Source organism: Prunus dulcis, chromosome 8 (assembly GCF_902201215.1).
Source record: "Prunus dulcis chromosome 8, ALMONDv2, whole genome shotgun sequence".
Classification (NCBI taxonomy): Eukaryota; Viridiplantae; Streptophyta; class Magnoliopsida; order Rosales; family Rosaceae; genus Prunus; species Prunus dulcis.
Genome location: NC_047657.1, coordinates 8,742,649 through 8,769,997, shown reverse-complemented (window position 1 = coordinate 8,769,997; position 27,349 = coordinate 8,742,649). Strand labels below are relative to the sequence as shown.

Below are 27,349 nucleotides of genomic sequence, written 5' to 3'. Positions count from 1 at the left end.
TTGTGGGAGGGCTCTGCGGCTGCCATGGCTTCCGGTGGGGGCAATTTCTGCTCGTGCAGAAAGTAATTTTTCGATATTAAATTGCTTTTCTTTGTCAGTAATTATTAAATCTACTTGGCAAAAATAAAAAGTTTTAACTTTTACTGCTCCATATGACACATGTTATATGACACAGAACATGATAAGAGAGCTTAAAACTGAAATAGGCCATGTATTTTTCTTACTTACATTTCTCTTGTATTAACAGAAAATGAAAAAAACAATATACAAGCCTGTGGTTTGATAAAAAGAATTAGCACCCCCGCTACTTTTCCAGAAACAACTTTTGGATGCCCTCTCACAAAGTCATGTTTGTTCCTGTGCACATTGCTACTCTCAACCAAAAGAGACTAGATTTTGACACCTTCAAGGAATTATGAATTCACTGGAGTGAAAAATCAAGCTTTACACTATTTTCCTCCTATACTGCACTACACTTCATCTTTAGTTGTTACACAAGAGTTTGATCCGTCAACATCTTGTGATTTAACTGCAAAACCGTTCTCTGTCTCCAAGCCACTATGTGAAACTCCTTCCTCTTCTGTATGCTCAGACTGTTTGAGCTCACTGTTTTCGGGATTTGCTTCGTCCACATTCCCCTCAATTGTCAAGATATAAGAACTATCTTCCTTGGTTTCCCCCCATGATTCGCCTTCTAATGACATGGCTGGAACGGGTACCGCGTCATCAATCAAGTCGGCAACTCTCACCTTGTCAAGCAAACCCATTAATTATGTAGATCATCCTTTCCTACTGGATGCAAACCCAGAATATATACATGGAACCAATTGTAAAAATAACATAGTAATTCAAGTTGAAGTTGCAAGAAGTTTACGTCTTGAAACTGTCCTCCACCATGACTATACAAGAGATTACAATGAGAACTAAGGGGAAAGGAATGCATGTTAGCAGAACCAAATGGACAGTTCATATGAGTTCGGAAATTGAATTCTAAATAGAAAAACCACTCAAAGAGAGTGTTGTGAATAATTTATGAATGATGTCTTGATAAAATCGGGCCTCAGCGAAACTTAACATAGCTTTCTCATAATGTTTAAGATCTCTTTGGTCTCAAACATTAAGTAGATGATCATATCCATTTAAAATGCTTGTCATTCTTGAAAGATCGGTTTATCCACAAACATCTCAAAATGAAAAGCTAATATAATTTTCAACCAGGGAAAGGAAAATGCATGGCATGGTACGGTGCTGTCAATCAGGTTCGGGCCTGAATCCAGAAGACCAATATGAACAATAAAATTAAACAAAGTAATTTCAGTGCAGGTAATAATATACTTGCAAGTACCTGCATAGGCTTCAGACTATTAAATTCTCTATCATCAGTTTTGCTCACTCCTTCTTGAGCTTGCAGCTCCATGGAATCACGAAAGAGCTGGCGGAGAAAGTTCACATCATCAGACATAACTCCAAGCCCTTTCAAAAGCTTAGAGCCCAGCTGCAAACTTGTCTGCATGAATTAAAATATTTAGTCAGGTACAAAGTTGCATCATAAAAAGACTTGTCAAATTCAATAATTCAAACAAACGCAATCAATTAATCTGATACCTCTGCACTTTCCAGAATAGCATCTGTTGCACCTGCTTTCTTCAGATCTAAAAGGTGCTTGAGATCCAGAGCTCTGGCATAAATTGGGACCTGCAAATTTAGAATTTTCGCCATAAAATTGACATTCAAACCAAGGAGGAAGAGTATAGAAAAGGATTTAAGATCTGAACAGAATAGAAAATGATCTAAGATCCAAAAATTAAAGTCAATTATTAAGTGGAACGAATTTAGCCTTCACAGCACTTGAGCTGGTACTATGTATGGCAGGAAAGGACTGGGACTCTGAGATTGAATTGGATGTCAATTCACATTTATTGGTTCTATAATTCCCTTCAAATGAGAGTTCATTGAAAAACTCCTTGAGGCACAAGTGATATTTTCTTATTCTAACCTCCGAGTTTATTCTATGGTCAGACCGGGAAGCTGCTGTAAAATTGGGATGTGTTCTGTTTGTGGGTTTGGCACTGATTTAGTTGTATCTGTTAGAGGTTTTGTTCTTGATTTCGCTATATATGTTTTTCTTGTATTGTTTTGGTGGATATCTTGTCCAAGCTATCAATCTCAAAGGACACAGAGCATGCTGTATAACCAAACCATCCCAGGAGCCAGACGAATGTAGAAGAGCATTCTAATGCATAATGAGAACACCACACACGCACACACAAAGACATGTATCAAAGTCAGTGGGAAACCATATACAGAAATCTTTTAATAACTAAAAAGAAGAGGAAAGACAACTGCTCTATTAGAATTTCAGGCTTCATCTAGAAAATGCATTTCGAAACCACTGACTGTCCTTTGAAATGAAATTCCAAAACTAGAGAAACTCAGTTCAATGATAATCTATGCTGCAATAGCAGTCTGAAACATGGCCTTTTAGCCCAATATTGCACAACATTGATTGTAAGTATTAAAGAGCATGATTGATATATACAAGAGTGTTTCTGTCAAATGACAAGTATTGAAACTCCACAAGTTCATGCGAACAATTTTTCCCCTTTGTTGTGGCTCCTAGTGAAATCGTGATAAAATTTCGGTCTTCTAGTTGTTTTTTCATAAGACAAGGATATTTATGTCTATAGTATATGTGTACATCCTATGTGCGTATAATGGATGAGAGAGAGAACATTACTGCAGGGAAAGCAAGTCGAAGACTTTGAACGGCATCAGTTGTTCTATTCCTGGCAGTGTACATAACCATGACAGCTTTTGGGCAAGAGATACCAGCAGATTGCAAAACTGCTGGACGGGATCCATCCCCATAAAGAATTGGAAAACCAAGTTTTTTAGACGCCTGTGAATGAAATGGTTACTAAATAGTATTATGTCATAACAAAGTATCAGTTGATCTTTAACATACCAAACGAAGAAAAGATTTGTAACAAACATATTGATTTTCCATTACAGTTTAAAAGCAGATACCAAACTTCCTTCAAATGTCAATCCAAAAAATGAATAAGGTTTAAGGAAAAATAAATGACAACAATAAACTCTTTCCGGGTAAAAAATTTCAATCTGCAAATAAGCAATCTACTATAATTCTTCCAAATACTTCACAAAAATATTCCAACATTCTCGAAACCTATTACTTTTTTTTGGGCTATATCAGAATCCACTACTCAAGAATACTAAACTATGAAAAATTCCATTTTTGAAAATAATTTCTTTCTCAGGGTGTGTAAAACAATATATTACTTTCTACCTGACAATGTATCAGAGTTCTAATCAAATTTATAATATGCAGACTTTTTCAACCAGATAATTATGGCTAATAAGATGATTTCATTTGCTTTATTACAAGTTATTCAAGTATTACTCATTCAAATATAATGAAAAGGAGTTATCATGTTCATGCATATCAAATCCTCTCTAACATAGGAAGCAACACAAATAGAAAATTTCACTGACCTTAACCACAGAAGGATCGAGATCAAAAGCTATAAATGGCCATCCCAGATTATCGCCATCTATCCCAGAAGCCAATGGAGTAGACAAGAAATTGGCAAGGACCTGGACATGAGAGTTAGAGGGAGAGAGAGAAGAATAAGAAGAAGAAGAAGAAGAAGAAGAAGAAGGAGAAGGAGAAGGAGAAGGAGAAGAAGAAGAGTAACTACAATAGGACCTGAGAACTACGCCTCACTCAAAAGGATGTAAGTTATAACCTTACCTGGCCCATTTGTCCAAATCCAAGAATAACAACAGGTTCACTAGAATCAAAGTTGACCACCTCAGCAGGTTTCTGCACAAATTTGTTTTATCAGGCACTAATTGAAGCTGAAGATATGGACATATCATAACTCTAAAACTAATTCAGAAAAACTGGATGGTTGTACGATGTTTTCCGCACACAATAAATTAAAAGTGGATTAGTGTGAAAAGTAGAGTTATGAAACTTAAATGATTCTGTTCAGTTTCTGATAAAACTTTAAATGAGTACGTTATGGCCTTGACTTATGATTTAAAGGACTTGATGCTTGGAAACTCAATCCAGAAGATACATCAATGGCCAGCTACAGTGGCCTCCAGAAATCTTGAAATGCATTCTATGATGTAGTAACTTACATCCTCGGCATCTAAATTGTCACCAATAAATTCAGCAGCTCTTCTTCCAGTTTCGTTAAGCAATGGGGTCAATGCCATTGACAAGACAACAACAATTATGAGCAACTTGTTAAGCTCAAGTGGTAGCACACCAAGCCTGTTTCGTCAAGGCAGGAATTTTAAAACAAATACCAAACCTGAAATGTGTAGTCACAGATTATTTTCTACTTGATATAACTTATGAGTTATGAGTTTATAGCTCACCTGTTTGCAAGAGAAAAAACTACAAATCCAAACTCGCCTCCTTGAGATAGAAGCAATCCTATTCTTACACTTTCTTTTATAGTGAGTCCAACACGAGGGCCTATTGCTGTTATGATCAGTGTCTTGATGACAATCAAGCCTGCCAAGAGTGAAAGCACATTCGGCCACTCTCGGAAAAGAAGCTGCATACAAAAAAAAAAAATTATGACTTGTGCATGCTGAATTTTTAGTGATTATTCTGCTTTTCTGCCGCATCCACAAATTTTGGGTATGAGAACATGTTACGTAGGTGTACAGAAATAAGCACCATACATTCATTTTATTTTTCAAGACAAAAGGACCACTTGTCAGGTCATTAAAATAATGAAAGGAAATATTAAAATGCTCCGGCATATGAATCCAAGTTAACAATTTTCGGAAAGAAAAAAAGGGATTGCTTGTCCCTTTGTCCACAAACATAATTCTGTCATTGAAATACGTAAAACAGAACGCTGTGTGAAAACATGCAGGCAGCCAAAAACGATTGCAAAGATTGTTTCTCAGGAAAAAAAAAAAAGGAAAAAAAAATTTAAAATCTTGAAAACAGAAACATGAAATGTTTTTTGTAACTAAAGAGTACTTCAGTACCGGCATGTCAATGGACGTCCCTGTAGTTACGAAAAATAACCCAAGAAGTAATCCTCGAAATGGCCTTATATCAGCTTCAATCTGTGTCCGGAAATTTGTTTCTGCTAATAGTGCTCCAGCCAAAAATGCTCCAAGCTGCATATGCAATGAAGCTCAACTATTACATAGAAAGGGCAGGTATTAATCTCAAATATGGTCCAAGTTTGAGAAGTGATATCAAACCGTATCACTAAAACCCAACTTCTGGGTGAGAAGTGAAGTCCCTGCAACTGTCAACAAGCAAAGCGCAACAAAAGCCTCAGAGCTCCTTGCTTCTGCCACAAACTGATATTAAAAACTAAATTTTAGTGCCCAGTAATAACATACAAAAAAACTACTAAAGAGCTTAAGCTGTACTGTTTATCATGCAAACCTCAAACACTCGTCTAAGAAGGAATTTTCCCCCAAGAGAAAGAATACCCAGTCCACCTAAGGCTTTTAGACTTTCCTTCAGAAGCATTGGCCATATACTGCCCTCTGCTAGGTTCTGCAAAAAAAATAAAAATTAAGCAATGGTCAAAAAGTGACTTGTATCTGATAGCAGACAAACTCCAAAAAGTTTTAAATGCAAAAAAAAATCCCCACAGCATAATGTAGTGATTTTTTTAAGCACTAGGTATCCTTCACTGACATTACATTTCCAACCAGACCTAGAACTGAAAAATGACCACATCACTTTGAATTTTAAGTTGGATTTTTATAGAATTGGAACTCCTCTCTTCCAAAATTCATTCTCTTCACAGAAGACATTGCACAGATTGCATAATAAGATGAATAGCGGTCTCATCTTAAAGAGACAACCACTCAGTACACATACCCATAGGAATTGTTCGTTTTTCTTTTCTTTTCCTTTCAATAGTAGACTGAGACATTTTGTGCTACCATCAGTATTCAGTAATGCTAATGACATTAACAAGATTGCACGTTTAAATCTGATTGACTAACAAATTCCACATTAAGCTTATAAAGTTGATTGAATTTTTCAAATACCTGGCTTTCCAGCACTGGAAGTATGACTAAGAGAGGTACGACTGCTATGTCCTGCAAATATCAAGCAGTGGCGGGGCTAGTTATTGACATCATACTCTTGATGTATACTTTGCATGACGACCCTAGAAAAATCCAGAATGGGAAGTAAAAGAACAAGCAACACCCTTGCACTGCTCATTCCATTCAATTTAACAAATCAAGACAATTGAACCTAAAAAAGAAAAAGAATATATATGTAACTTCAATTGTGGTTTGAAATGGAACCTGTAAAAGAAGTATCCCTAGAGTTGCTGAGCCAAATCTTGTAGGGAGTTCACCTTTCTCTGCAAGTAGCTATATATTATGCTACGTAAGCTCTATGCAGCAATATCAAACATCATTAAGTATATTGCATATAAATTAACAGCAAATACATTGGTATGAGTAATAAAGTAGAGAATTAGTTCCATTCCTCTCAATTTGATTTGTTCCATGGATTTAAGGAAAAAATCCAATTAGAAGACACAGGTAATGAGAAAATGGAAACAAAAGAACCTTTGGGAAATACTGCCTGACATTTGGGATTACTGTCCATTTTAGAACTTGTAAAGGCAAGAAGTTAAACAAATCAAAATACTGGATGCTCTCAAAACTATCTGAGAGTTTGAATTCCCCACCATACGATTGATTAAGCCCAATCAAGGGACGAAAAGAAGTTGTGATGGGAGGTGTTTTCTAGGCATCATTATTCATACTTCCTTAGAAAACTAAAATGCCATCACACAAATGCCATTGTACAACCATAAAACTGGGAAGAAGTAAACTATCATGGTTCTTAATAGAACTGGGAAGTATTTTATCACAACCACAGACTAGACAAAAAGAATAAATACTTACACAAGACACTATCGCTTTAGCTTAGCAAAAGACAGAAAAAACAAAAAAAGAAAAAAAAAAAGGTAAATGATCCCTTTGGCTTGAAAACTAACCATGTTACGGCACCACTATATCTGATCAAAATAGACTTGTTCATCTGAAAAATCAGTATACGCATTTTCATAATTAAATTACCTGAAGTACAAAAGCTGAAGAAGACAGAGAGAGAGCAGCACCAATCACTACGGCTTCATCAATGCTTCTGATGTTGACCTATTACAAAAGGAAGTACACCAAAAAAAAAAAAAAATTAGAAGTTAAAAATGGCTGGGACAGAGAGCTTTCTGTATCATGATGCAGTTGGAAACACTAAAAGACAGACCACCAGTGATTTTAAACATCAAGAAAACTTTATGAACTTAAGAAAGCAAATTTATCGTATTTGAATATTTTATCAGGACAAGCATTTGGATACAGATAATGAAGTTCATATTGGAGTACCACCATAAGTAAATTAGTTGTCAAAAATTTATGAAGGAAAAAATTAAATTATGGGCGGGCCTAAAAGAAGAAGCTGTGGTATCTGATGTACAAACATAAATTCGATGTTTAATTTTAGTACTTCAGTATCAACAAAATTGAATTTAACATGTTTCTTCGGAGCCACACCACTCACATCTGCAGTTAACATTTCACTTAAACCAGAAATTGCAAACTTATTGAGAACTATTTAGTTTTCCTATTCATCTATTGGATTTGGCAATTTCACTCTAGTAAGAGCATTCCTGAAGAAATATTCCCAAGCTTCCCTTCATATTCCTTTCATGGAAACTCCATCTAACTTTCCCGTTAGGTTTTGTACTGTCTACTCAACTACATAACTAGCACCTAGCTAGTTAGATTATCAATTCAATGCTTCATATCATTTCAAATACTAAAAGTTACAAAGAACACTTGGGCTAAATGTTGCATAATTGAGTTTGGGATTGTTTTTCCATCTGCATTCTAAATTATTAGATGCAATCAAGTTTCAAAATTTTGTCACCACAGTAAAAACTTTGCACTTCAGTAGTCAAAGTCATAATACAAAACACCACCACACAATATGCACAACATTTTCATTGGTTTTATGGTTTTAGCATCTTATCTTTCATGCTACAACTTCAACACCAAAAATTTGCATACATAAACATAAATGGTATAGCTGGTAAAGAAACAAATTGATGTAGTATAAAGATAAATAAATTTCTTAACTATTTAAAATAAAAGAAAATATATAGTGCTTCAAAATATAATGACTAAATGTACTAGTATGACATTTATGTACCAAAAACTAATCAATACACAACAGCAAACAAAAAAAAATGCGGAAATACAGGATTTTCCAAGTTGGCATTTGAGGAAACAGAAACAATTCATGCATTCCAATGGAAAAGATACCAAAAAAAAAAAATAACTATGAGCTGAAGGGACCAATCATGAATCATATAGTGTGGGTGTGGGACAAATTAAGCATCACTTTGAGGGTTTTCAATAGCACCCACATTCTAACTTAACATAGTCTGCCTACCTCTCAAGCTAAACTAAGAAATATCATGCTATACCATTAGCTCAAAGAACCTCTTTACAAGTGCCCATTGAAGAAAGCATAATTGGGCATCTAACTATCTAGCAGTCCTTGATAAAAATAAATAAATAAATAAATAAAACTATCTAGCAGTCTAGTAACTCAACTGTTTTAAGTAATGGCTTGCAGCTGTACATATGTTATGCATAGAACATATGAATCAATGAACAGTAGCTTGAAGCTCTATCTTCATGGCATATTTATGGAATAAAACTAATACAGCAGCATAAGACAAATTAGATATGAAACTAAGAGCATAAAAAGTAATACCATCCTGAATTTAAAGCGATGAACATAACACCTGATATGTGCAACTAGCCACTAGCTTAGTGACCTTGCCCATTAGCTAAAATCTTAATTAAGTTATAAAAAGCATATTTCCTATAAGCTGAGAAGAAGAGAAAAATATAAGAAAACTGTCAACACTACACCCAAAGTGGATGCAAGCCTGAACAGTATGATAAAGTGGACTCCAAGAAATAACTAAGTCAAAAGGTTCGTAGATATAAAAAAGCAGAAGAATGGTAATATCATGTTACATAGAATGAAATCATAGGTAAAAATGTTAAAAATGTTCTATGGAGCAGAGTTCTCACCAAATCAGGCCTTGAGTTAAAGAGGAACGTCAAAATTCTGGTTCCAATAGCCCCATTAGGTGGGAGTTCGAAGGCTGTGAAAGCAAGAGTAGACAATACGACCTTCAAGAAGAAGAAAGTTGAAAAAAACAGAAAGGTCAAAATTCTAGCAGCAGCACTATAAAATGGTTTTCTTTTCGATGCAATTAAAAAAAGCATTCATAAAAGGTAAACACAAGCTTAACATGTGAGATGCAAACAAAGAGAAATTGTAGGACTAAGTAATGACAATGGTTGTATAACAAGGTGTTTAAAATTATTAATCAACAAAGAAGCACTGAGTACATTTCCATTAAGACACAATGCCTCAATGTTTCATAGTATTTTCTTTACTAACTAAAACAATTTTTCATGGAATTCTCCTAAAACAAAGGTATTGCAAGACCCTTAGCCCTTAAGATATGCAAGTTTCCCCATTCAGTTTATAGTTCAATCATCATACAACTAACAGTACAACCAAATTAAATTCTATGTAATGTTACGACATGCTGATAGGTAGGATGGTGGCAGAAATGAATGAAATTTCCGAAGGAATGACTCTGCAGTCTAATTGACTGCAAAAAGAAGACTGATCAGTACATCCAAGTGGCAATTCTCTCAACTGAGCATAAAGTAAAGCATGCTTTGTTTGTTCATACCAGAGAGGACTTCTCAAGTCTTGTTCAGTGAAAAAAGTGGGAACCACAACTAAGCAATAGCACTACAGAGAAGAGCTTACTTGAGAGAATTTGCGCTTGTCCCATTTAGACCTATCTGGTGCTTTATTTATTTCATTACTTTACACACACACACACACACACAGATCTAACAAAGGAAATTTGTTACTAGACAGTAATTTGCTTGTATAAATAACTTCACACAAATTGAGATATCTAAAAGTATAATTAAATTATTTGATTCCAATCAATTAGTCTATTTAGCAAACTAATCATTGAAATGCAATCTCTATTCCTCCTGCTATCTGTTCCACTTCCTGAGCCAAAAGAATGAATAGGAATAGCAATTCAATTTCTATCTTAACCATTCCTGATGAATACTCATTTGAATTCTTCCTTATTGCCAGAAAACAAGTGTAGCCATAAACTCTGAAAATAACCTCCAAAAGCACAATTTTCCAGCTATATTACATGTATCTGATGATTTTATTAACTCATACCCTAACTACTCCTGTTTGAGTTTCATAATTATGCTCAATAAAGATGAAGCATCTCATTTACACAACTACTGAGATACTAGAAACAGCAAGTTCTGCTTTTAGTCAACGAAATACCTGAGTTAATCCCATGCCAAAGGCAAATTTTGCAAGAGCCTTTAGACGTGAAAACGAAAGCTCCAAGCCCATCTCAAATAGCTGAAAGGGAAAACATAACAGTCATAATTACAGAAGTACAATTTAAGAGGTATGTTGGACCAGCATATCATCATGTGTAGACTATAAGCTTCTTTGAAAAATCACATTCTTTAACTTTTAGGAGAAGCCCAAATTTCAGAAAGAAAAATGACATACGTCTAAGAAAAAATTATGCAAAGAAGAGGAAAAAATCTTCCATAAACCTTCCCAGATATTTCCCTGTCCACAATTCTCACTAAGTCCAGCTAATGATCCCTAAATACGTCTATCTTTCTTACTTTTAGTGTCACAGTTAGGTGCATACAATAATCAACCAATAGGAAACTAATTTAACCTGGATGTACTTATGTTTGAGCATAAAAAACTAAAGACGACAAGAGATTCTTTTCCTTCTTTCTTTTTCCTTTGTAAAAGCACAAAAAAAAAAAAAAAAAAAAAAAAAGAAAAGAAGGACACCCCCTTGCACATAGGAAGTACACGGGTGACCAGACGAAGAAAAAAAATGCTTATTGGTTCATCCCAAGTGTTAGACAACCATTGGACCCAAAAGCTTAAGTTGGTAAGGAATGGTCCAACAATATATATCAAGCTAACACCATCCCTCACCTGCAGCCCCATCCTGAAGAGACAGATAAATACAGAGAGGAAAACATATAGTTGCAGCAGCCCCACTCTGTACTTCGCTAACCAACAAAAAAGTGGGGTATACCCGGTAGGAGGTTTCAAACCCATGACATCATGCAATCAAGGGTCTGATAATATGTTAGATAACCATTTGACCCCAAAAGCTTAAGTTGTTAAGGAATAGACCAACAATGTATATCGAAAATGACCATTTGGTCTAGTGGCATTTAGTCTCACTTTGTATGAGATGCTGATTTCAAATCTCAAGGACAATAGAAGTTTTATAGAGAGAGAGAGAGAGAGAGAGAGAGATGAATTTTCAGTATTCATAAACATGGTACAGGTACAGCATAAGAATAGAAAAGGCCACATAATTATGAACTGTTCCAACAGCACAACAAGAAAGAATGCTTACCAGGAAAAGAATCCCCCATTCAGACAAAATTTTCACATCTGTAAGATTTCGAATCAAGCCAAACTGATTGAGTACAATCCCAGCGAAGAAGAAACCAAGTATCTGAAAACCATAACATATGCTGTCTGTCATCTACGAAGCCATCATGTAATTAACAAAACATTGTTATATGCAAGCATGAGTTTCCAAGTTTGCACATAAAAACGCACATGGGTGGACACTGGGCACATGTGTAAAAAATAAAGTACATGGCATATACACAAATAATCCACCATTACCACATGCTTGCCTATTGCACACAACTTATGAAAACAACGTGGGCAATCATCTCAATGCCAAAAGACAATAATCCGAAGAAGAATAAAAAGTTTAAAAAACAAAAGGCAAGATACAACAACAATCTTACAGGGCTAGCTTTGATGATCTTGAATGCAGGAACGATAATGACTGTAACAGCTAAGAATGTCAAAGTATCAAATCCCAAATCATTAATAACATCAACAGCAGCGGCAACATCAAGCGCTGCAAACATCCGAAATCTTTCTGAATGGGCTGGTCCATGGTTTGAGAAATCAAGTCCTCGCCAACTGTATACAGAAGCAGCTAACAAAGGATTTCCTAAGAAATTTCTTGAAACAAAGGGGGGATGCCTTATCTTGTAATTAGTGGCATATGATATTGGATTCACTTGCTGGTTGCTAGTATATGGAATAAAAGAACGCCCACAAAACCGTGATATGGCAAGAGAGCAGGCCATAAATGGGCTCTTTTGTTTGATAGTGTTGTATCCCTGCGAGGAAGAGAGCAAAAGATATAGACTAGTGCTACCACCATTTAGTTCTCTAACAAGGATGTGAACATAGAACAGTTTCAAATTACTAGTTGACTCCAACATCAAAATGAAGTATAAAGAAGCATGGAAAACTTAATGGCCTTGGATTTTAAACAATAATTCTGAAACTTTGGATGATTTCATACTTGATTTCCTGTTGTGGATTGAAAACTTTGACATATTATTTGGAAAAATTGGCAAAAGTTTTAACAAATAAATGACAGAATAATTTTACAAATTAATCAGCATTTGAAGTCCAAACTAACTGTCAATTTTTCCAAACTGCTTTAAATTGTTCCCTGTGGTCACCTTAAGGAAAAAAAAAACATTCTTTAGTTCATCATTTGGTAGACATGCAATAAATAGGATAAGTAACAAGACCGAAAAGTTGCGTACGGTTTTCAAATCTTCTTGGGCAAATACAAAAAAATAAGTATTTAGCTCCAAATATATGAGCTGAAGTCGAACAATGCGCTCACAAATACATACCAACTATGCTACAAATAACTTGAATTCATCAAGAAACTTAACTTAGTAACAATGACATGAAAAAATTATGTTTTTCTATTAGTGCTTTTTCTTTTTCCTTTTTTGAGAAAAGAAACTCAATCAGCCTTATCCACAAATCAGATGGGACTTAGTGTGGTAACTCAAGTCTCAAGAAAGCAAAGAAATGGAAACACTAATCTAAGAAAAATACCAAATAATGAGTGGAGCTTAAAGTTTGAAACTTCGAATTATACAATGGATGTTAGAGGGTACCTTATAGCTTTCAAAATAAGTCACCGACTCCAGCATAGTGCTGAGGCTGATGACACAAGAATACCCACATTGAAGAAATCACAAGGACTCTTTGCTGTAAATTTACAGAACTCAGAAGTTATTTTGTATATATTTGAAGAAAAACACACAGAGCTGAGTCAGTTGGCCCCTCTGAATCTCCTTCCTTTTTCAGCGTTCTGAGGAACTCATTGGCCCAAAAGAGCCAGACCCAAAAAAGAAAGAGAACCAAAAGATGAGGACGAGAAGTACACACGTTTGAGGCCTGTGGGTTTGAAACTACGTATATATGAGAAAGAGAGATAGAGATTAATCCAATAAGCCTTGTATGTGACTGCGTTTGACAGTTTGTGGAGGAAAGGCAGGTGTTAGAGGCAGCGAAATGGATTTCAACGTCTCGTATTCAGTCGGAAGCTAACGTAATTTCCACGTGGCGATTGCCCACAGGCCACAAAGGCCTTGTGACTTGTAATTATCTCGGACAAGAATTTTTAGTAGATAAGAGAAAAAAACGTTGCATGAGAAAATGTTTTTTTTAATGGTCTACATCCTAGTTAGCATTTTCCCGTATTATATAAGTACACAGGTATTTTTTTTTTTTTTTTTTCAAAAAATACTTCTATTTTCAGTACACATTTCAAAGAGTTGATAAAATACATGTTTTTTAAATTCAAACGTACACATATTATATATGTACTTAAGTATTTTGAACATTTAATATACTTTTTTTTATACAAATTTTCAATAATATAGACAAAATTCACATATTATACACTTATTTTTTACATATTATTGAATAAAATTAATATATATTACAAAATTTTAAATATATTATATTAAAATATTATATAATGGCCGAATTTTTCAATTGCATTTTTTCACATTTTTGCTGAATAAACTATGTACATATTTTCTTCATACGTTTCTCATTCCGTATTTTACTAACTATGGTCTACATAGGAAAGTGTTATTACTACATTCAGTAAGTGGCAATTTTGGGAAGACAAAACAACACGACTTGCATTATTATGTGTGGACACAGTTCGATTTGATATTGTTCATCTCTCAAATCAAAACTGAAATTAAAAATTACATGCGGTTCGATTTTCATACAAGATATCCAAGGAAACTGAATCAATTTGAACTGATATGGCCCCAGTCCAATTTTCCCCGCTCTCAATTTACATGCGGTTTAATTTTAATGGATGACGAATATTCATAGTTAAGGAATTTGTAACTCAAATAGTTGAGAGCATTTAACAATACGCCCGAAACCCTAGGTTCGATTTCCCTTCCCCCTCTTTCTACGCTTTTTTCTTCTTTCTTACTTCTCTTTTTTTTTTTTTTTTTTTGCCAATTTAATTTTTAAACATGTTAACGGTAGAAAATGAAAATGAAGAGAATAATGTAGTGTAGTCTCTAACCAAATATGAATGTATAACCGAAGTTGGATGTATACCGCGGCATATATAACAAATCCTGCATACAACAGCTGTGTACAACTACACATCTACACGACCCCTGTCACAGTAATAAACCTGACTAGCGGATATGAGACAGACATATGCAAGAATTATTTCACTAAATATAATGCGGCATTTAAGGCTTACAAGAACATGAACAAAACCTTAGTTTGCGTTCTAGGTAAACCACTCGCTAAAGCAAGAATGCAAAAGGCATACTGAGGAAGATACATGAGTCCATTCCTATACATCAGAACTCAGACACAACATCAGCTGGTACAGCTGGAGGAATAGGAGGAATAGGAGAAAAAAAAGACCAATTTGGTGAAATTATGTGTAAGTTAAGGCATACAAAAAGAAGAATGACAGCAGTAGCACATAAAGGTTTAGCATCAATCTTGATTCTTTACCATGACAATGGCTTTATTGACAGAATGGCGCTCACTGCGAAGGATTAGAATTGGCGATATTGAAATGTAGCATGCAAAGGGCTTCACTGCGAAGGATTAGAATTGGCAGGAGAAAACTTTAGTGAAATACTATTCACACAATGGCGCTCATCCGTGGGTGTTCGGAAGCCTTCGCCTTTGAATACATGACCCAGGTGTCCACCACAAGCCGCACATGTAATTTCAGTCCTCATTCCATCTGGATCCGGCTGATAGCATAAGTTAGTTTCATTAAATATAGAACTGATAGCTGGAAGAGAATGAAGTTTAATAAACAAATAAAACAATCAACAATGTAGCACGTAGGAAGCCTACTCACGTTATAATTTATGGCCCCAGGAAGACCCTCATAGAAAGCTGGCCAACCACATCCAGAATTAAATTTGGTGGTGGATCTGTATAGAGGAGTCCCGCATCCTGCACAGCCATAGACTCCCTCCTCAAAGAACTTGTCATATTCCCCTGTGCCTGGATACCTTTATAGCATCAAAGAATATCGAGCACAAGTTAGTTTGCATTCTTGCATATTAATTAGATACCATCACGAAATATAACGAAGCATTAAGCATGTTACATTGCACAATGCATGCCATCATCAATTACACAGTAGTTATCTAGCTATCCATTTTATTTCTGAAGATTTGCAACAGCCATTCCAATCGAAGCCTATCATGGTTTCCATTTCCGTTTTAATTTTGTTTTAAAATTTGAGGAGTTTAGAGAAATAAGTAAGTCGCACAGATTCTTCTCCCACAACAGTTTCAGTAATTAGAACGACTGTGAGGGTCTTCTTAAAATCAACAATAATAATTAAAATAGAAATTGAGGATAATTAACTGGAAACTTTCTATGACTCAGAGACTACATATCAAACTTCCTGTTTTACCAAATGTTTATTTGTTCACAAACTAATAATTTCCCTCTTTCTGTAAGTGCGCATATATAACCATTTGCAATTTAAACTTAGCATCAGCCCCTACTTCAACTCCACTTATGCCATGCTTAATGTTTTAGATCTTTGGTCTATACTAGTCAGTTCCTCTCCCAAATAAAGAAGTGTCCGTAGTAGGGTGACAATCTATTTTAATCTCAAAGTCACACCTTATGAACATGGATTCATTTTTCCTTCCTCTTTTTTTTTTTTGGGACAATCACTGTAAGTTTGCCCAATTTCAATATAGAATCTTCTTTTTTTCCAGATACTACTCCTCCTTCCTTCTTTTTCTCATATTGACAATTTAACATCCTATACCAATTACATGTTGCTCCCTTGTGGAAGTGGCAGTCATGGCAGTGAACATGGCAACACTCAATCAGAACATTCTATATGATAAAGTTACCATTATCACCACCTCATGATGTTTGTACTCATCCCATTTGTATAGATAGAAACCGGAAATCCACTAATGTAGCAAAAGACAGCTATTGCTGTTATACTAGCCATGATGATATTCATTTAAAATTCCACTATCCAAGCCAGTAACATCCAGCATTAGAAGCCATGGATAAATAGATGAAGAACAAGAATTAATACTAGCTCAGTCTCTAATTGGTATGTAATCCCCACAGTTCAAATATAAAGAGATTCACCCAACTAGTTCAACCTACTCAATTCAAACTAGCTGGAAGACCTCAATTGCTATAATCTTTTTTTCCTCCAATGTTAGTAAAATCTTGAAAATGAACTTCCTGTTTACTGTATTAGACTAGGAAGCTTACACCATGAAACAAGACCCAAGGATGCTCAGTGTCAAAGCCTCAAACTCCCAAAAAAATATATATCTCCCTCATTTCACTCTTATCCAACACACAAAACCCAATAGTCCCAATTCAAAACTTTCCAAAAAAAACATGAATTTAGAAATAAGTACCAAGTAAATAAACTAAAATGCTTGCAATTTCTAGTCATTTCTCATAATCTATGCATCAATATAATTAAGATTAGAAGTCTAAATCAAATTATTAAGCAACTAAACAATTGCAAACATCTTACTCTGTGCCTTTTTGCCTCAGAATCCGAAACTGCTCAGACGAGAGCACGGCCCGCCACTCCTCCTCTGATTTCTGGACCGACCCAGGAGCAGCCATGGCTACAACAACCCCACCACGAAAGCTACGCTTACTCTGGAACAAAGACCCGCCAAGCCCAATAGCGGGTATGACGCTTGAGATGGGTCTTGGTGGTAGAGCTCTGAAATGGGTTCTGAAGAGAGAAGTGGGTGCAGGTTTTGGAGGGTGGAGGAGCTTCGTGATAGTGAGTGTGATTGTGGGGTTGAAGATTATGGTCTTGGAGGAAGAAGAAAGGGGTGAGGATTTGAGAACGTGCGAGCCCATTTGAAGATAAAAGAAAGGCAAGAAAATGGTATTAGAAGATTGGACTAGTTCAACTGCAATTGAATATGCACACCGTGCTATTTCGGGAGCCCTCTCCTTTTTTTTCAATATTTATAAGATACTCTTACAACGGGTCAATACACTCACAACAAAGATACACTATCACAATCAAATAAACTAGAACTAAAACATCAAATTCATCACAAATATATATCATAATCATCATCTATGTGAGTCAAATATAAAACCAATAACTTTTCAATTGCTAATTTAGGACTCTTCAATTTTCCAAAGACTTTACGTCGTATTGGTGAAAAAATCATAACAATTGGTATTCATGATTTCACGTTGAATATTTCATGCAAATTTATTGCATTTTTCTTTTGCAATTAATAAACTCATTTGTTTCTCATTGTAGGGAACAAGGACGAAACTTTGTGTAGGCTGCTTTGGGATTTAGCGCAATGCAATTTTGTCATTCTTAACCAACTTTAGCCCTTCAAAACCAACTTAAAAAAACCTAACCCAACTGTAATTACAACAGTAATCTCGATGCACCTCAATAACAAACATTTGTAAGTACAACTCCGCTCACCTAGCTTTTATTATTATTATTATCTTCACTTCTTTTTTCCTTTTTTTGCTAGAGCTCTCATTTTCAAGTTATTATATTGTGGTTATTGATTTACTTGAAATGACTTTAAAATGGCCAATGGGGTCTATCGTCCGAACCCACATAGCATCTGAATTGTGTATGTATGAGAAATTTCCATCCAGTATAATTTAGACTATCGTTTATACTAAAATAAATTCTTTAAAATGGAAGCTCTAGCAAAAAAATGATAATAAAAAAGTGTTATGGGCCTAGTTGTACTTAAAAATGTTTCTTATTTGGTTGCACTTGGGTGGACATCTTCAAGTTGGTTTTGTGGAGCTAAGAAGGACAAAGGGCAAAATGCTTCAATTTTACACGTTTCAACTTGTCATTGGACGCCCTTCCAACAAACAAAAAAAGCTTGTCATTGGACGTGTAAAAAAAAAAAAAAACTTTCCCCAATAAGAATTTATGTGTTTTGAATTATAGATAAATATATGGTTTTTTTTTTTTTTTTTGGTCTGAATAGATAAATATGGTTTAGTATATCCATTTGGTATGCGTTATCTGATTATCTTGTCAGAATCCATGTAGAATAAGGATTCTTGTAACCCTAACTCTATAAAAATATCATTAATAAAAACCGAAAAGCTTGATTACAATAGTCACAAAGGCGTAAAAGTTGTCAAATTCCAAGAACATTTGTTTTAGCTGGACCAAAAAAAATTTATTTTACTAACAAACCCGACGACTTTTTTTTGTTCAAAATGAAAACATAAAACAACTTGGGCGGTGGTCAATAATGGGGTTGTTGAAATAATACCGAACACGACGCCTAAACCGTCCTGCTTTTGGTTTGGTTTTTTGGCCTGTCAACAAAAACGTGTTTCTTTTTATTATTTTTATTTTTAACATTTGACATTGGCTGCTTCCTCTCCTCCACCACGTCGGTCAAACTTTTTGATCCCTTCGCACCAAATTCCAAACTCCCGAATCAAACCTTTGACAATTTCGTTCCACGTTCTCTCTCTCTCTCTCTCTCTCTCTCTCTCTTCATATATCATCACATCACCATCCGCCTTTTACTCCGATTTCTTCTGCAGCCTTCATTCTTTCTCTCTCTCTCTTCAAATGGCGGCGGCTGCGAGTGGTGTCGCCGCTCTTCCATGGCCGAACGCAGAGCGCGCCACCTCCTCGTTCTCCAAGTCTTCGCATTCCCAAATCCGAATCCCGCACAAGCCTTTCCAGATTCAGACGCTCAGAAGATCTGATTTCAACCCTAGGTGTGAAATCGGCGCCGAGAAACCGGTTCAGACCGCCACTTCCAGGTCTTTGAGATCTTCGGCTCTCGAGCTCCTCAAGACGTCCTCGGCTGACAGTGAGTTCTCTTCTCAATTCAATTTTTATTACTTTTCGATTGATAGCCGTGATTGTGTTTTGAATTGGTAGTTCGCTGTGTTTAATTTTCTCATTTGTTTTGGAATTTTGATTGATCAATGATTTCATTTGCGTAATATTCGTCCAGTAAACCAGTTTAGTTTCATAAATCGTTGATGGGTTGTGGTTTAGGGCTCTTGAAATGATTGCTAAAAGTTAAAGAACAGTGACTGTTTAGTGACCTATTAAGTGTTCATCTGAGAATTAGCAAAGCATTTATTTTTGTTTTTAGTTTAATCTCTGAAATTTTCCTCTAGTTTTCAATTTAGTATAATGGGTATGTGTATGTGATTATGTGACTGTTAAGCAAAATCTTTACTCTGAAAAGGTTTGAAGAGTATGTTTTTTTGGTGGAATAAATTATCTGAGTTTGAAGATTGTGTGATGCAACTAGTTGAATTGGTGATTCAATTTTCTGAACTTTTTTTTTTTTTTTTTCAGGATATACGAAGGAAAGGAGCAGCCTAGCGGTTATAGGCCTAAATGTTCACACTGCTCCAGTTGAGCTACGTGAGAAACTTGCCATCCCTGAAGCACAGTGGTCTCAAGCCATTGGTGAGCTCTGTGCTTTGAATCATATAGAAGAAGCTGCTGTTCTTAGCACTTGTAACCGTATGGAAATATATGTCGTGGCTCTCTCCCAGCATCGGGGGGTTAAAGAAGTGACTGAATGGATGTCTAAGGTAAGTGGTGTTCCCGTCTCTGAGCTTTCGAAGCACCGAATTTTGCTGTACAACGAAGATGCCACCCAGCACCTATTTGAAGTAGCCGCCGGGCTTGATTCTCTTGTACTAGGAGAAGGTCAAATCCTTGCTCAAGTCAAACATGTTGTGAAAGTTGGACAAGGAGTACCTGGTTTTGACAGGAAAATCAGTGGGCTTTTCAAGCATGCAATCACTGTTGGGAAGCGAGTGAGAACTGAGACCAACATTGCCTCAGGATCAGTTTCTGTGAGTTCAGCTGCTGTGGAGCTAGCCCTAATGAAGCTTCCTAAACCTTCCTATGCTACTGCCAGAGTGTTGGTGATTGGTGCAGGCAAGATGGGAAAACTCGTAATTAAGCACTTAGTTTCTAAAGGGTGCAGAGAAATGGTGATTGTTAATAGGAGTGAGGAGAGAGTTGCTGCCCTACGTGAAGAGTTCAAAGATGTTGAAATAATCTACAAACCCCTCTCAGATATGATAGCAAGTGCTGCTGAAGCAGATGTCATTTTCACCAGCACTGCATCAGAAACCCCATTATTCTTGAAAGAACATGTACAGATGCTTCCATCTGTCAGTCCGGAACTTGGAAATCGGCTTTTTATTGACATCTCTGTACCTAGGAATGTGGAACCATGTGTCTCAGATCTTGAAACTGCATGTGTATATAACGTGGATGACCTCAAAGAGGTTGTGGCAGCTCACAAGGAGGATAGGCTTCGGAAGGCTATGGAAGCTCAGAAAATTATCACTGAGGAATTAAGTAAATTTGAAGCTTGGAAGGATTCACTTGAGACTGTCCCTACCATCAAGAAGTTTAGAGCTTATGCTGAAAGGATCAGGGCTTGCGAGGTTGACAAGTGTTTGTCAAAGATGGGTGATGATATCTCAAAGAAGCAACAAAAAGCTATTTATGATCTTAGCATGGGCATAGTGAACAAACTCCTTCATGGTCCGATGCAGCACCTCAGGTGCGATGGAAGCGACAATCGTAGTTTGAGTGAGATTCTAGAGAATATGCATGCTCTAAACAGGATGTTTGATCTTGACACAGACACATCTGTATTGGAAGAAAAGATTCGAGCCAAGGTGGAACGAATCCAGAAGTAAGGGTCGTTGTAGCTGGTTTTTCTTTTGCTCCAGTTGCAATTATGTTGGAATTCCACGTACTGACCCTGTTATCGCAACTGTATACACAGAAAGTCAGTAGTTTGGAGGCCTTTGTTTTTATTGATTGACATTCTTGGGGACAATTAAATCTGTCCTACTCATACATGGTAGATTTTCGGCGTAGTAGGCAACAAGCCAAAGTCTTTGGGGGAACTTGTTGCTTATTACATATAACAGAGGTTGGTCTTGAGAGTTGATGATTCTTGTATTGTAGTTAACAATTAATTGAAATTGAGTGTAATAGTCCACATACATACATTTGGCCACGTTCCCTCTTTACTTTTCCTCCCCAATTTTTTTTTCTTCAATTTTTTTTACTATCAAAAGGAATAAAAGGCAACAACAGATTGGATGAGTTAAGATTTTTTAGTTTACGGCATTGCATCAGAAGGTGGAACTGAAATTGTTGTAGCCGTTTGGACTTTGGAAATTCTTGGACAAATGTATTCATGTAAGCATGTTTTTGTTCAGCATGTGAAAAATGTATTATTTTTCTTTGAAATTTTTAATCCAGAAGTCATGGGATAATCAGGGATGGTTGATTGTGTATCATCACCCAGATGGTTGAGGTTGTTGATTGTGTTGTTTAGATAATGACTTTGTATATGGTATTGAAAATTCACATCTATTTTGCTTATCTTTGTATATCTATTTTTTACACTATTGATATTTGAGGAGGGTGATTTCGAACACAAGACATCAGGTGCATGGATAACTGATCATATTTTAATCCAACATTTTCATTTATCTCACCAACCAAACACAGGGATTAGACTTTTGAGTGGGCTTTAAAGAGGTACGAAGTAAGGATTAATAATTGGGATTAAGGAGTGATGGGAAGGGAAAAAAAGGAACAAAAATCTTCTTTCTAGAAATGGATTTCCTTCTTCCACAACAGCACAGCTCTTGGTCGTTATAACTTCTTGGCATTTCATCAGTTTGCATATGGTTTCCTAGTGAGAAGAAAAAGAAAAATCAAGAGAAAGGGTGCAGTGTGGTATCAATAAAGCTTAAGGGCATGTTTGAAAGCTAACGGGTCTAATCTAGTGGAAAATGGTCTTAACTTACATACAAATGATGTGATTTTACTCTGTATGTGAGGAGCCTTTTCTTTTGTTGGCACACAACAAAAAAAAGGCCTCAACCAACAAAGTGGAGATACTCATGTCACTAAATCAAATAGTTACAAGTCAAAATAAATAGAGTTGAACTTCCACCTTGCGTTTGGACAAGAAAATTTAGTAATACAATGGAATTCGAAAATGATGGGAATTTTTATTTATTTTTTAATACGAGCGTCTAAACTACAAGGGGATGGAGATTTGTCATACATATCACTAAAATGTCATGGAGGTTCGAACCTAAGACCACTGTTCTGTAAGTCAATGCCCTTTTGCATTAGACTAGATCCTGTTAGTGAAAATGATGGAAATTAATGTCCTAAAATTTGTAAAGTTTCTTCTTTGACTAACTTAAAAATATAAATGAATTTAAAGTTTATCTTTTTAGAGGCCTTTAATTTATAAATAAGGTGGTGGTTGATAAATGTGTGCAAAATCGTGGTGGTGGTTGTAAAATGAACAGTATATGCAAGAATATTGAGCTGCATGTAAAGTAAATGAGACATAAATTTAACGAGGTTCGGTCATGCCTACATTCTCGGAGAGCAGTATCAGTAACTTTTCCACTATGTAAAATAATAGAGCTACAACTTTAGTGTTTCCAATCTCTCTGGCTCACTGATTTTTCTCTCTTAGAGAATTCTCTGCTCTCTTCTCTCCCCTCGCTCCTTTCTTTTTCCCTTCCTCTCTGCCCATGCTCTCATTTTTGTCTTTGATGGTTGGTGCATGGAGCATTTGCAAAAGAGGGAAGCCTTTTATAGGCAAATGTCAAGCCATTCCCGTGAGTGTGGAGGAAAGCATTATGCACTAAAGTCTTCAAACCAATAGTGAGTGGGCTCCACATGTTTGTTCTTTACAACACTCCCCCTTGGAGACCACAAGTAATATATTGTTGCCTCAATCAAATATTGCTAGGAGAAAACCCAGTGAGGTAAAAAACTGATGGAAGGAAGAAGAGTACAACAATCAATGTAACATACTTCTGGATGCTCCCTCTTGATGAATATCTTCCCTTGATATCTTCATGAGTCATGACTATTTTTCTGGAGGGAAAATCTTTTGGAGTGAGTGGAGATGTAGCCATCAAAAATTCCTTAGTTGAGTAAGTAAATATATTTCCAGTGAGTGATCTCTATGTAAATCATAGAAATTTCCAGAGTCAACAGAACCTGAGCGATTTGTAAGTTCACTTTAATATAATATGCCCTTATATATTGTTCTGCCGAGATAGCATCAAATACGCTTCACACCACTCCAAATTAATAGTGATGGAGCTCAGCTTTATTTGTAAAACAATGTCCTGTTTAGTATATTGCTGGAAAAACATTTAAGTGCCCAACGAATAATCCACATAAAAATGCTTCAATACTTTCTTAGTATAAGCTAATTAGTGGGCAAGAATCACGTTGGCATAATGCTCGATCTTCATGTCGAGATGAATATTTCTTAAATTCTTTAGGAGTTTTAACCAGATATTAACTATTCTAGAGTTTTAATCAAATATGAACTTTGCAGGAGTTTTGATCAACTATCAACTCTTTAGGAGTTGTAATGTGTTGCAACCATATCATAATTAATGTACTAACTGAGGCAATTTATACATATTAGTATTGAGTACAAAATTTGTGCTTCAGGCACATGTCTTCAGGGACTTGCTTCATGCAATTTTTATTTTTCAGGGATTTTATTTAAGGGATTACACTTTATGACACATTATATAGCTTTAACCCAACTACTTATACATCTTTAGGGAATCGCTTCTGGTGATATGCTTCGTGCATTTAATAACACTTAAAGATAGCATGTTCTCTGTAAATGTGAAACAAAAAGGCACAATTGCATCTATAAATCTGGAGAACCTCAACATTCCTTGTTTCTACCAGAAACATTATGTCATATAAAGTGAGTATATTACTTTTTATTCCTAACACAACTGTATAACCTTCATGGTTAACATATTTTTGGGGTTTGTACTATGGGTTTGTTCTTTCACGTTCATTCTCATTTGTAATGGAATTGCCTCTTTCCATTTTGGCTAATGATTTTGTAGACATTTAATATAGAACGTGGTTCTAATCAACAGGAAATCTTGGGTTTCGGGAAAGTATTGTGATCCTAGAAATGTTGCCACATTTCTGCCTATAGATATTGCGTTTGTAAGGCCTAATTGGAATAACTGTGTTTCAACTCAAATTCCTTCCATTTCTGAAAGTTCAACTTTTCTAAGACTTTCCTCGAAACCTATAAAATGGCTTCCTCTTCTTCTCGCCCAAAATATTTTGATTTAAATGTTGCTCCCAAAACAACTTGTGACGCCGAAGTCTGGCGTCCATCCTTTGTATCCCAAAATCGTCATCTTACGGTTAATGATTATGTCCATTTAATTGTTGGAACTTCATGTTCTCGACACTGTTAGATTTTGAACTTCAGGCCAAAATCACATATTCTCATGGTAAGGACATTCTTATAATTTCTTGTACATATTTCGGGACTTCAGGCTCTTACATAAGTGTCCATGTTTTTGAGGAACTTCTGGCATCTCATTTAACGGTTCATCCATGAGTTTAAGGAACTATAGGTCCCCTTTTGCATATAGTAACGGTTCACCCAAAATGGTACTATTCATGTATACGTCACTATTGATGTATACGATGTTGGAATTTTAAAAAGGTTTTAAATTTAACTATTTTGTTTATTTATTATTTTAGCTGTTTTATTTTATTTATTGTGAGGGTTATAAATATTTAATTTTTAGGTTTTATTTCTACTTAATTTTTTAGTTTAATGTGGTGAAGGTTACATGTTATTGGATGCCTATAAAAGGCCACTCATCCTTCACATTTGAACAACCGACAATATACCATCAGAATATCACATACCACATTCTAATGATTTCTTTTTCTACTTTTATATATATTCTCTACTTTATATTATTATTATTTTGGGCAATGGTTATGTGACTTGGATTCCTATATATGTTTATGAACATGCTCATAGCGGATTTTGAGTTTGTGCACAATGGGTCGTATATTGAAGTCTTGTAGACTACCAATACCTGCACGTAGGGAGGCTACAAAGGCTTTAGGACAGCGTCTTTGACGTGCTTCACCGTACCAAACTCACATTCTTACTTATTATTTATTTTGCTTTTACTTACCTATCAATTGGTTCTCTTCAGTTTCATTGTACCTTAAAAGCTTTCCATTTTGTTTATATGTTATTTATAATATAAAGATTTTGTATTTGGATTTACGGAAAGAGGAAAACTATATTTTTTATAACATAAGACACTATTCATCAAGTCATAATATAGTTTTATTCATGCATACAATACATTTGCCAGTATAGTCACAATTCATGTGTACAGTTACTATTCATGTGTACAATACATTTGCCAGTACATTTAGTATTCATGTATATGGCACTATTCCTGTATATTGTACTGTTACATCATCAAGGAACTTTAAGTCCTGAAAGAATCAAAGATCTTCAGGTCCGATCACTTTTTCACATATATAGTACTAGAGAGACCGCCATCTCTTATTTTATTTGATCATCAAGGATCTTTTGATCCTAATGTAGTTGTACAAGGAACTTATGGTCTTGATCTGTGTATGCTGTAAAACTCATCATAACACACTTGTAAATTAAAAATAAATTGCAACTATGGATGATAAACCCACACCACACTTTAAATAAAAGCAAATGTGCGGTAAAATAAATTTATATAAAGTAAATTGCTTGCTGTATGGGTGTTTATTCCTACCATACTTTAAAATATAAAGTAAATATACAATAAAATAAATGTGCTTGTATGAGTACTAATACTACTACATGCTTTAAATAAACAGTAAATATAAGGATAAAACCACCACCTAATATACATATATAGATATATACATTAAGTATATAAGTAATACCGAGAGCATATTACTATTGTTAATATATATAATATATCATATACTTTATATAATACAACATATTATATTACCAGTCCCGATCTCTTGGACCACAGGAGTCCAAGAGATTGTGGTCACCCACCGTTGGATATTAATCCAATGGTTCAAAATGATATATATAAATGCAATATGACATAAATGATTATTACCCGATTCAAGTCATAAATGAGTGAACCGTTGGATTTACATCCAACGGTGAGTGACCATAAATCTCTTGGACTACAGGGGTCCAAGAGATCAGGACTGATTATATTACCATAAACTTTTCATATTAATATCATATATACTAATATAAAAAGAAATCATATCAAAGTATAATGGACAAGGATCATGATTGCCATATAAAATGGTTGTGGAGGATTGACAACATGCCCCTCTTTTTCTTCCTTTCATCAACACAATGGTTAGAATATAAATAATAGTGCAGCGAAGAAAATTATACTTTAGAGCTTCTCGTGCTGACAACGTGTTGTAAAATGAATAGTATAGGTGGGAATATTGAGTTGCACGTAAAGTAAATGAGACATAATATTGAACGAGGTTCGGTCATGCCTACATCCTCGGAGAGCAATATCAGTAACTTTTTCACTATGTAAAATAATAGGGCTACAAGTATTGTGTTTACAATCGCTCTGGCTCACCGATTTTTCTCTCTTGAAGAATTCTCTGCTCTCACTCTCCTTTCTTTCTCCCTTCCTCTCTGCATGGGCTCTCATTTTCTTCTCTGATGGTTGGTACATGGAGCATTTGCAAAAGAGAGAAGCATTTTATAGACAAATGTCAAGCCATTTCCCATGAATGTGCATGAAAGCATTATGCACCAAAGTCTTCAAACCAATAATAAATGGGCTCTACATATTTATTCTTTACAACAATGGTAGTGATGGTGACCTCATTTTTGGTCTGGGAGTACCGATTGATTTGGTTTGATGATG

General features: G+C 35.5%; 3 protein-coding genes across 4 annotated transcripts; 1 reads left to right on the top strand and 2 right to left on the bottom strand.

Moving 5' to 3' along the window:
- Positions 1-179: 179 nt before the first annotated feature.
- LOC117636411 (K(+) efflux antiporter 3, chloroplastic) lies at positions 180-13,569 on the bottom strand. Of its 2 annotated transcripts, XM_034370893.1 has the most exons (20): positions 13,442-13,569; positions 13,168-13,261; positions 11,980-12,363; positions 11,574-11,675; positions 10,454-10,534; positions 9,145-9,246; positions 7,117-7,194; positions 6,331-6,399; positions 6,067-6,117; positions 5,450-5,563; positions 5,260-5,361; positions 5,038-5,172; positions 4,411-4,592; positions 4,168-4,303; positions 3,773-3,844; positions 3,514-3,615; positions 2,738-2,899; positions 1,606-1,695; positions 1,346-1,507; positions 180-749 (listed from the first exon to the last, which is right to left on the bottom strand). In XM_034370893.1, the coding sequence occupies exons 2-20, from the start codon at positions 13,201-13,203 to the stop codon at positions 471-473; spliced, it is 2,439 nt and encodes an 812-aa protein (XP_034226784.1). In that variant the 5' UTR covers positions 13,204-13,261; positions 13,442-13,569; the 3' UTR covers positions 180-470. The 2 variants fall into 2 exon arrangements, with proteins under 2 accessions (XP_034226784.1, XP_034226785.1); XM_034370894.1 differs by lacking the exon at positions 2,738-2,899 and having other exon boundaries at positions 13,168-13,552.
- Positions 13,570-14,615: 1,046 nt separating this feature from the next.
- Positions 14,616-17,509, bottom strand: LOC117636412 (peptide methionine sulfoxide reductase B5-like). The gene is made up of 4 exons (XM_034370895.1): positions 17,091-17,509; positions 15,417-15,573; positions 15,141-15,306; positions 14,616-15,088 (listed from the first exon to the last, which is right to left on the bottom strand). The coding sequence occupies exons 1-3, from the start codon at positions 17,429-17,431 to the stop codon at positions 15,142-15,144; spliced, it is 663 nt and encodes a 220-aa protein (XP_034226786.1). The 5' UTR covers positions 17,432-17,509; the 3' UTR covers positions 14,616-15,088; position 15,141.
- A 1,437-nt stretch (positions 17,510-18,946) lies between these two features.
- LOC117637781 (glutamyl-tRNA reductase 2, chloroplastic-like) lies at positions 18,947-21,689 on the top strand. The gene is made up of 2 exons (XM_034372792.1): positions 18,947-19,404; positions 19,905-21,689. Exons 1-2 carry the CDS (start codon positions 19,158-19,160, stop codon positions 21,272-21,274), a joined length of 1,617 nt encoding a protein of 538 aa, XP_034228683.1. The 5' UTR covers positions 18,947-19,157; the 3' UTR covers positions 21,275-21,689.
- The last annotated feature ends 5,660 nt before the right edge of the window (positions 21,690-27,349 follow it).

Excerpts from the sequence above, each read along its gene's own strand:
- LOC117637781 (XM_034372792.1), top strand. The coding sequence starts at position 19,158 with ATGGCGGCGGCTGCGAGTGGTGTCGCCGCTCTTCCATGGCCGAACGCA. Across the intron at positions 19,405-19,904 it reads CAAGACGTCCTCGGCTGACA|GATATACGAAGGAAAGGAGC; the intron begins GTGAGTTCTCTT and ends TTTTTTTTTCAG.
- LOC117636411 (XM_034370893.1), bottom strand. The coding sequence starts at position 13,203 with ATGCTGGAGTCGGTGACTTATTTTGAAAGCTATAAG. Across the intron at positions 5,564-6,066 it reads TTCCAGTGCTGGAAAGCCAG|AACCTAGCAGAGGGCAGTAT; the intron begins GTATTTGAAAAA and ends TTTTTTTTGCAG. Across the intron at positions 750-1,345 it reads ATAGTCTGAAGCCTATGCAG|GTGAGAGTTGCCGACTTGAT; the intron begins GTACTTGCAAGT and ends TTGCTTGACAAG.
- LOC117636412 (XM_034370895.1), bottom strand. The coding sequence starts at position 17,431 with ATGGGCTCGCACGTTCTCAAATCCTCACCCCTTTCTTCTTCCTCCAAG. Across the intron at positions 15,574-17,090 it reads CTGAGGCAAAAAGGCACAGA|GTATCCAGGCACAGGGGAAT; the intron begins GTAAGATGTTTG and ends GATGCTATAAAG. Across the intron at positions 15,307-15,416 it reads CTGGGGCCATAAATTATAAC|CCGGATCCAGATGGAATGAG; the intron begins GTGAGTAGGCTT and ends TTATGCTATCAG.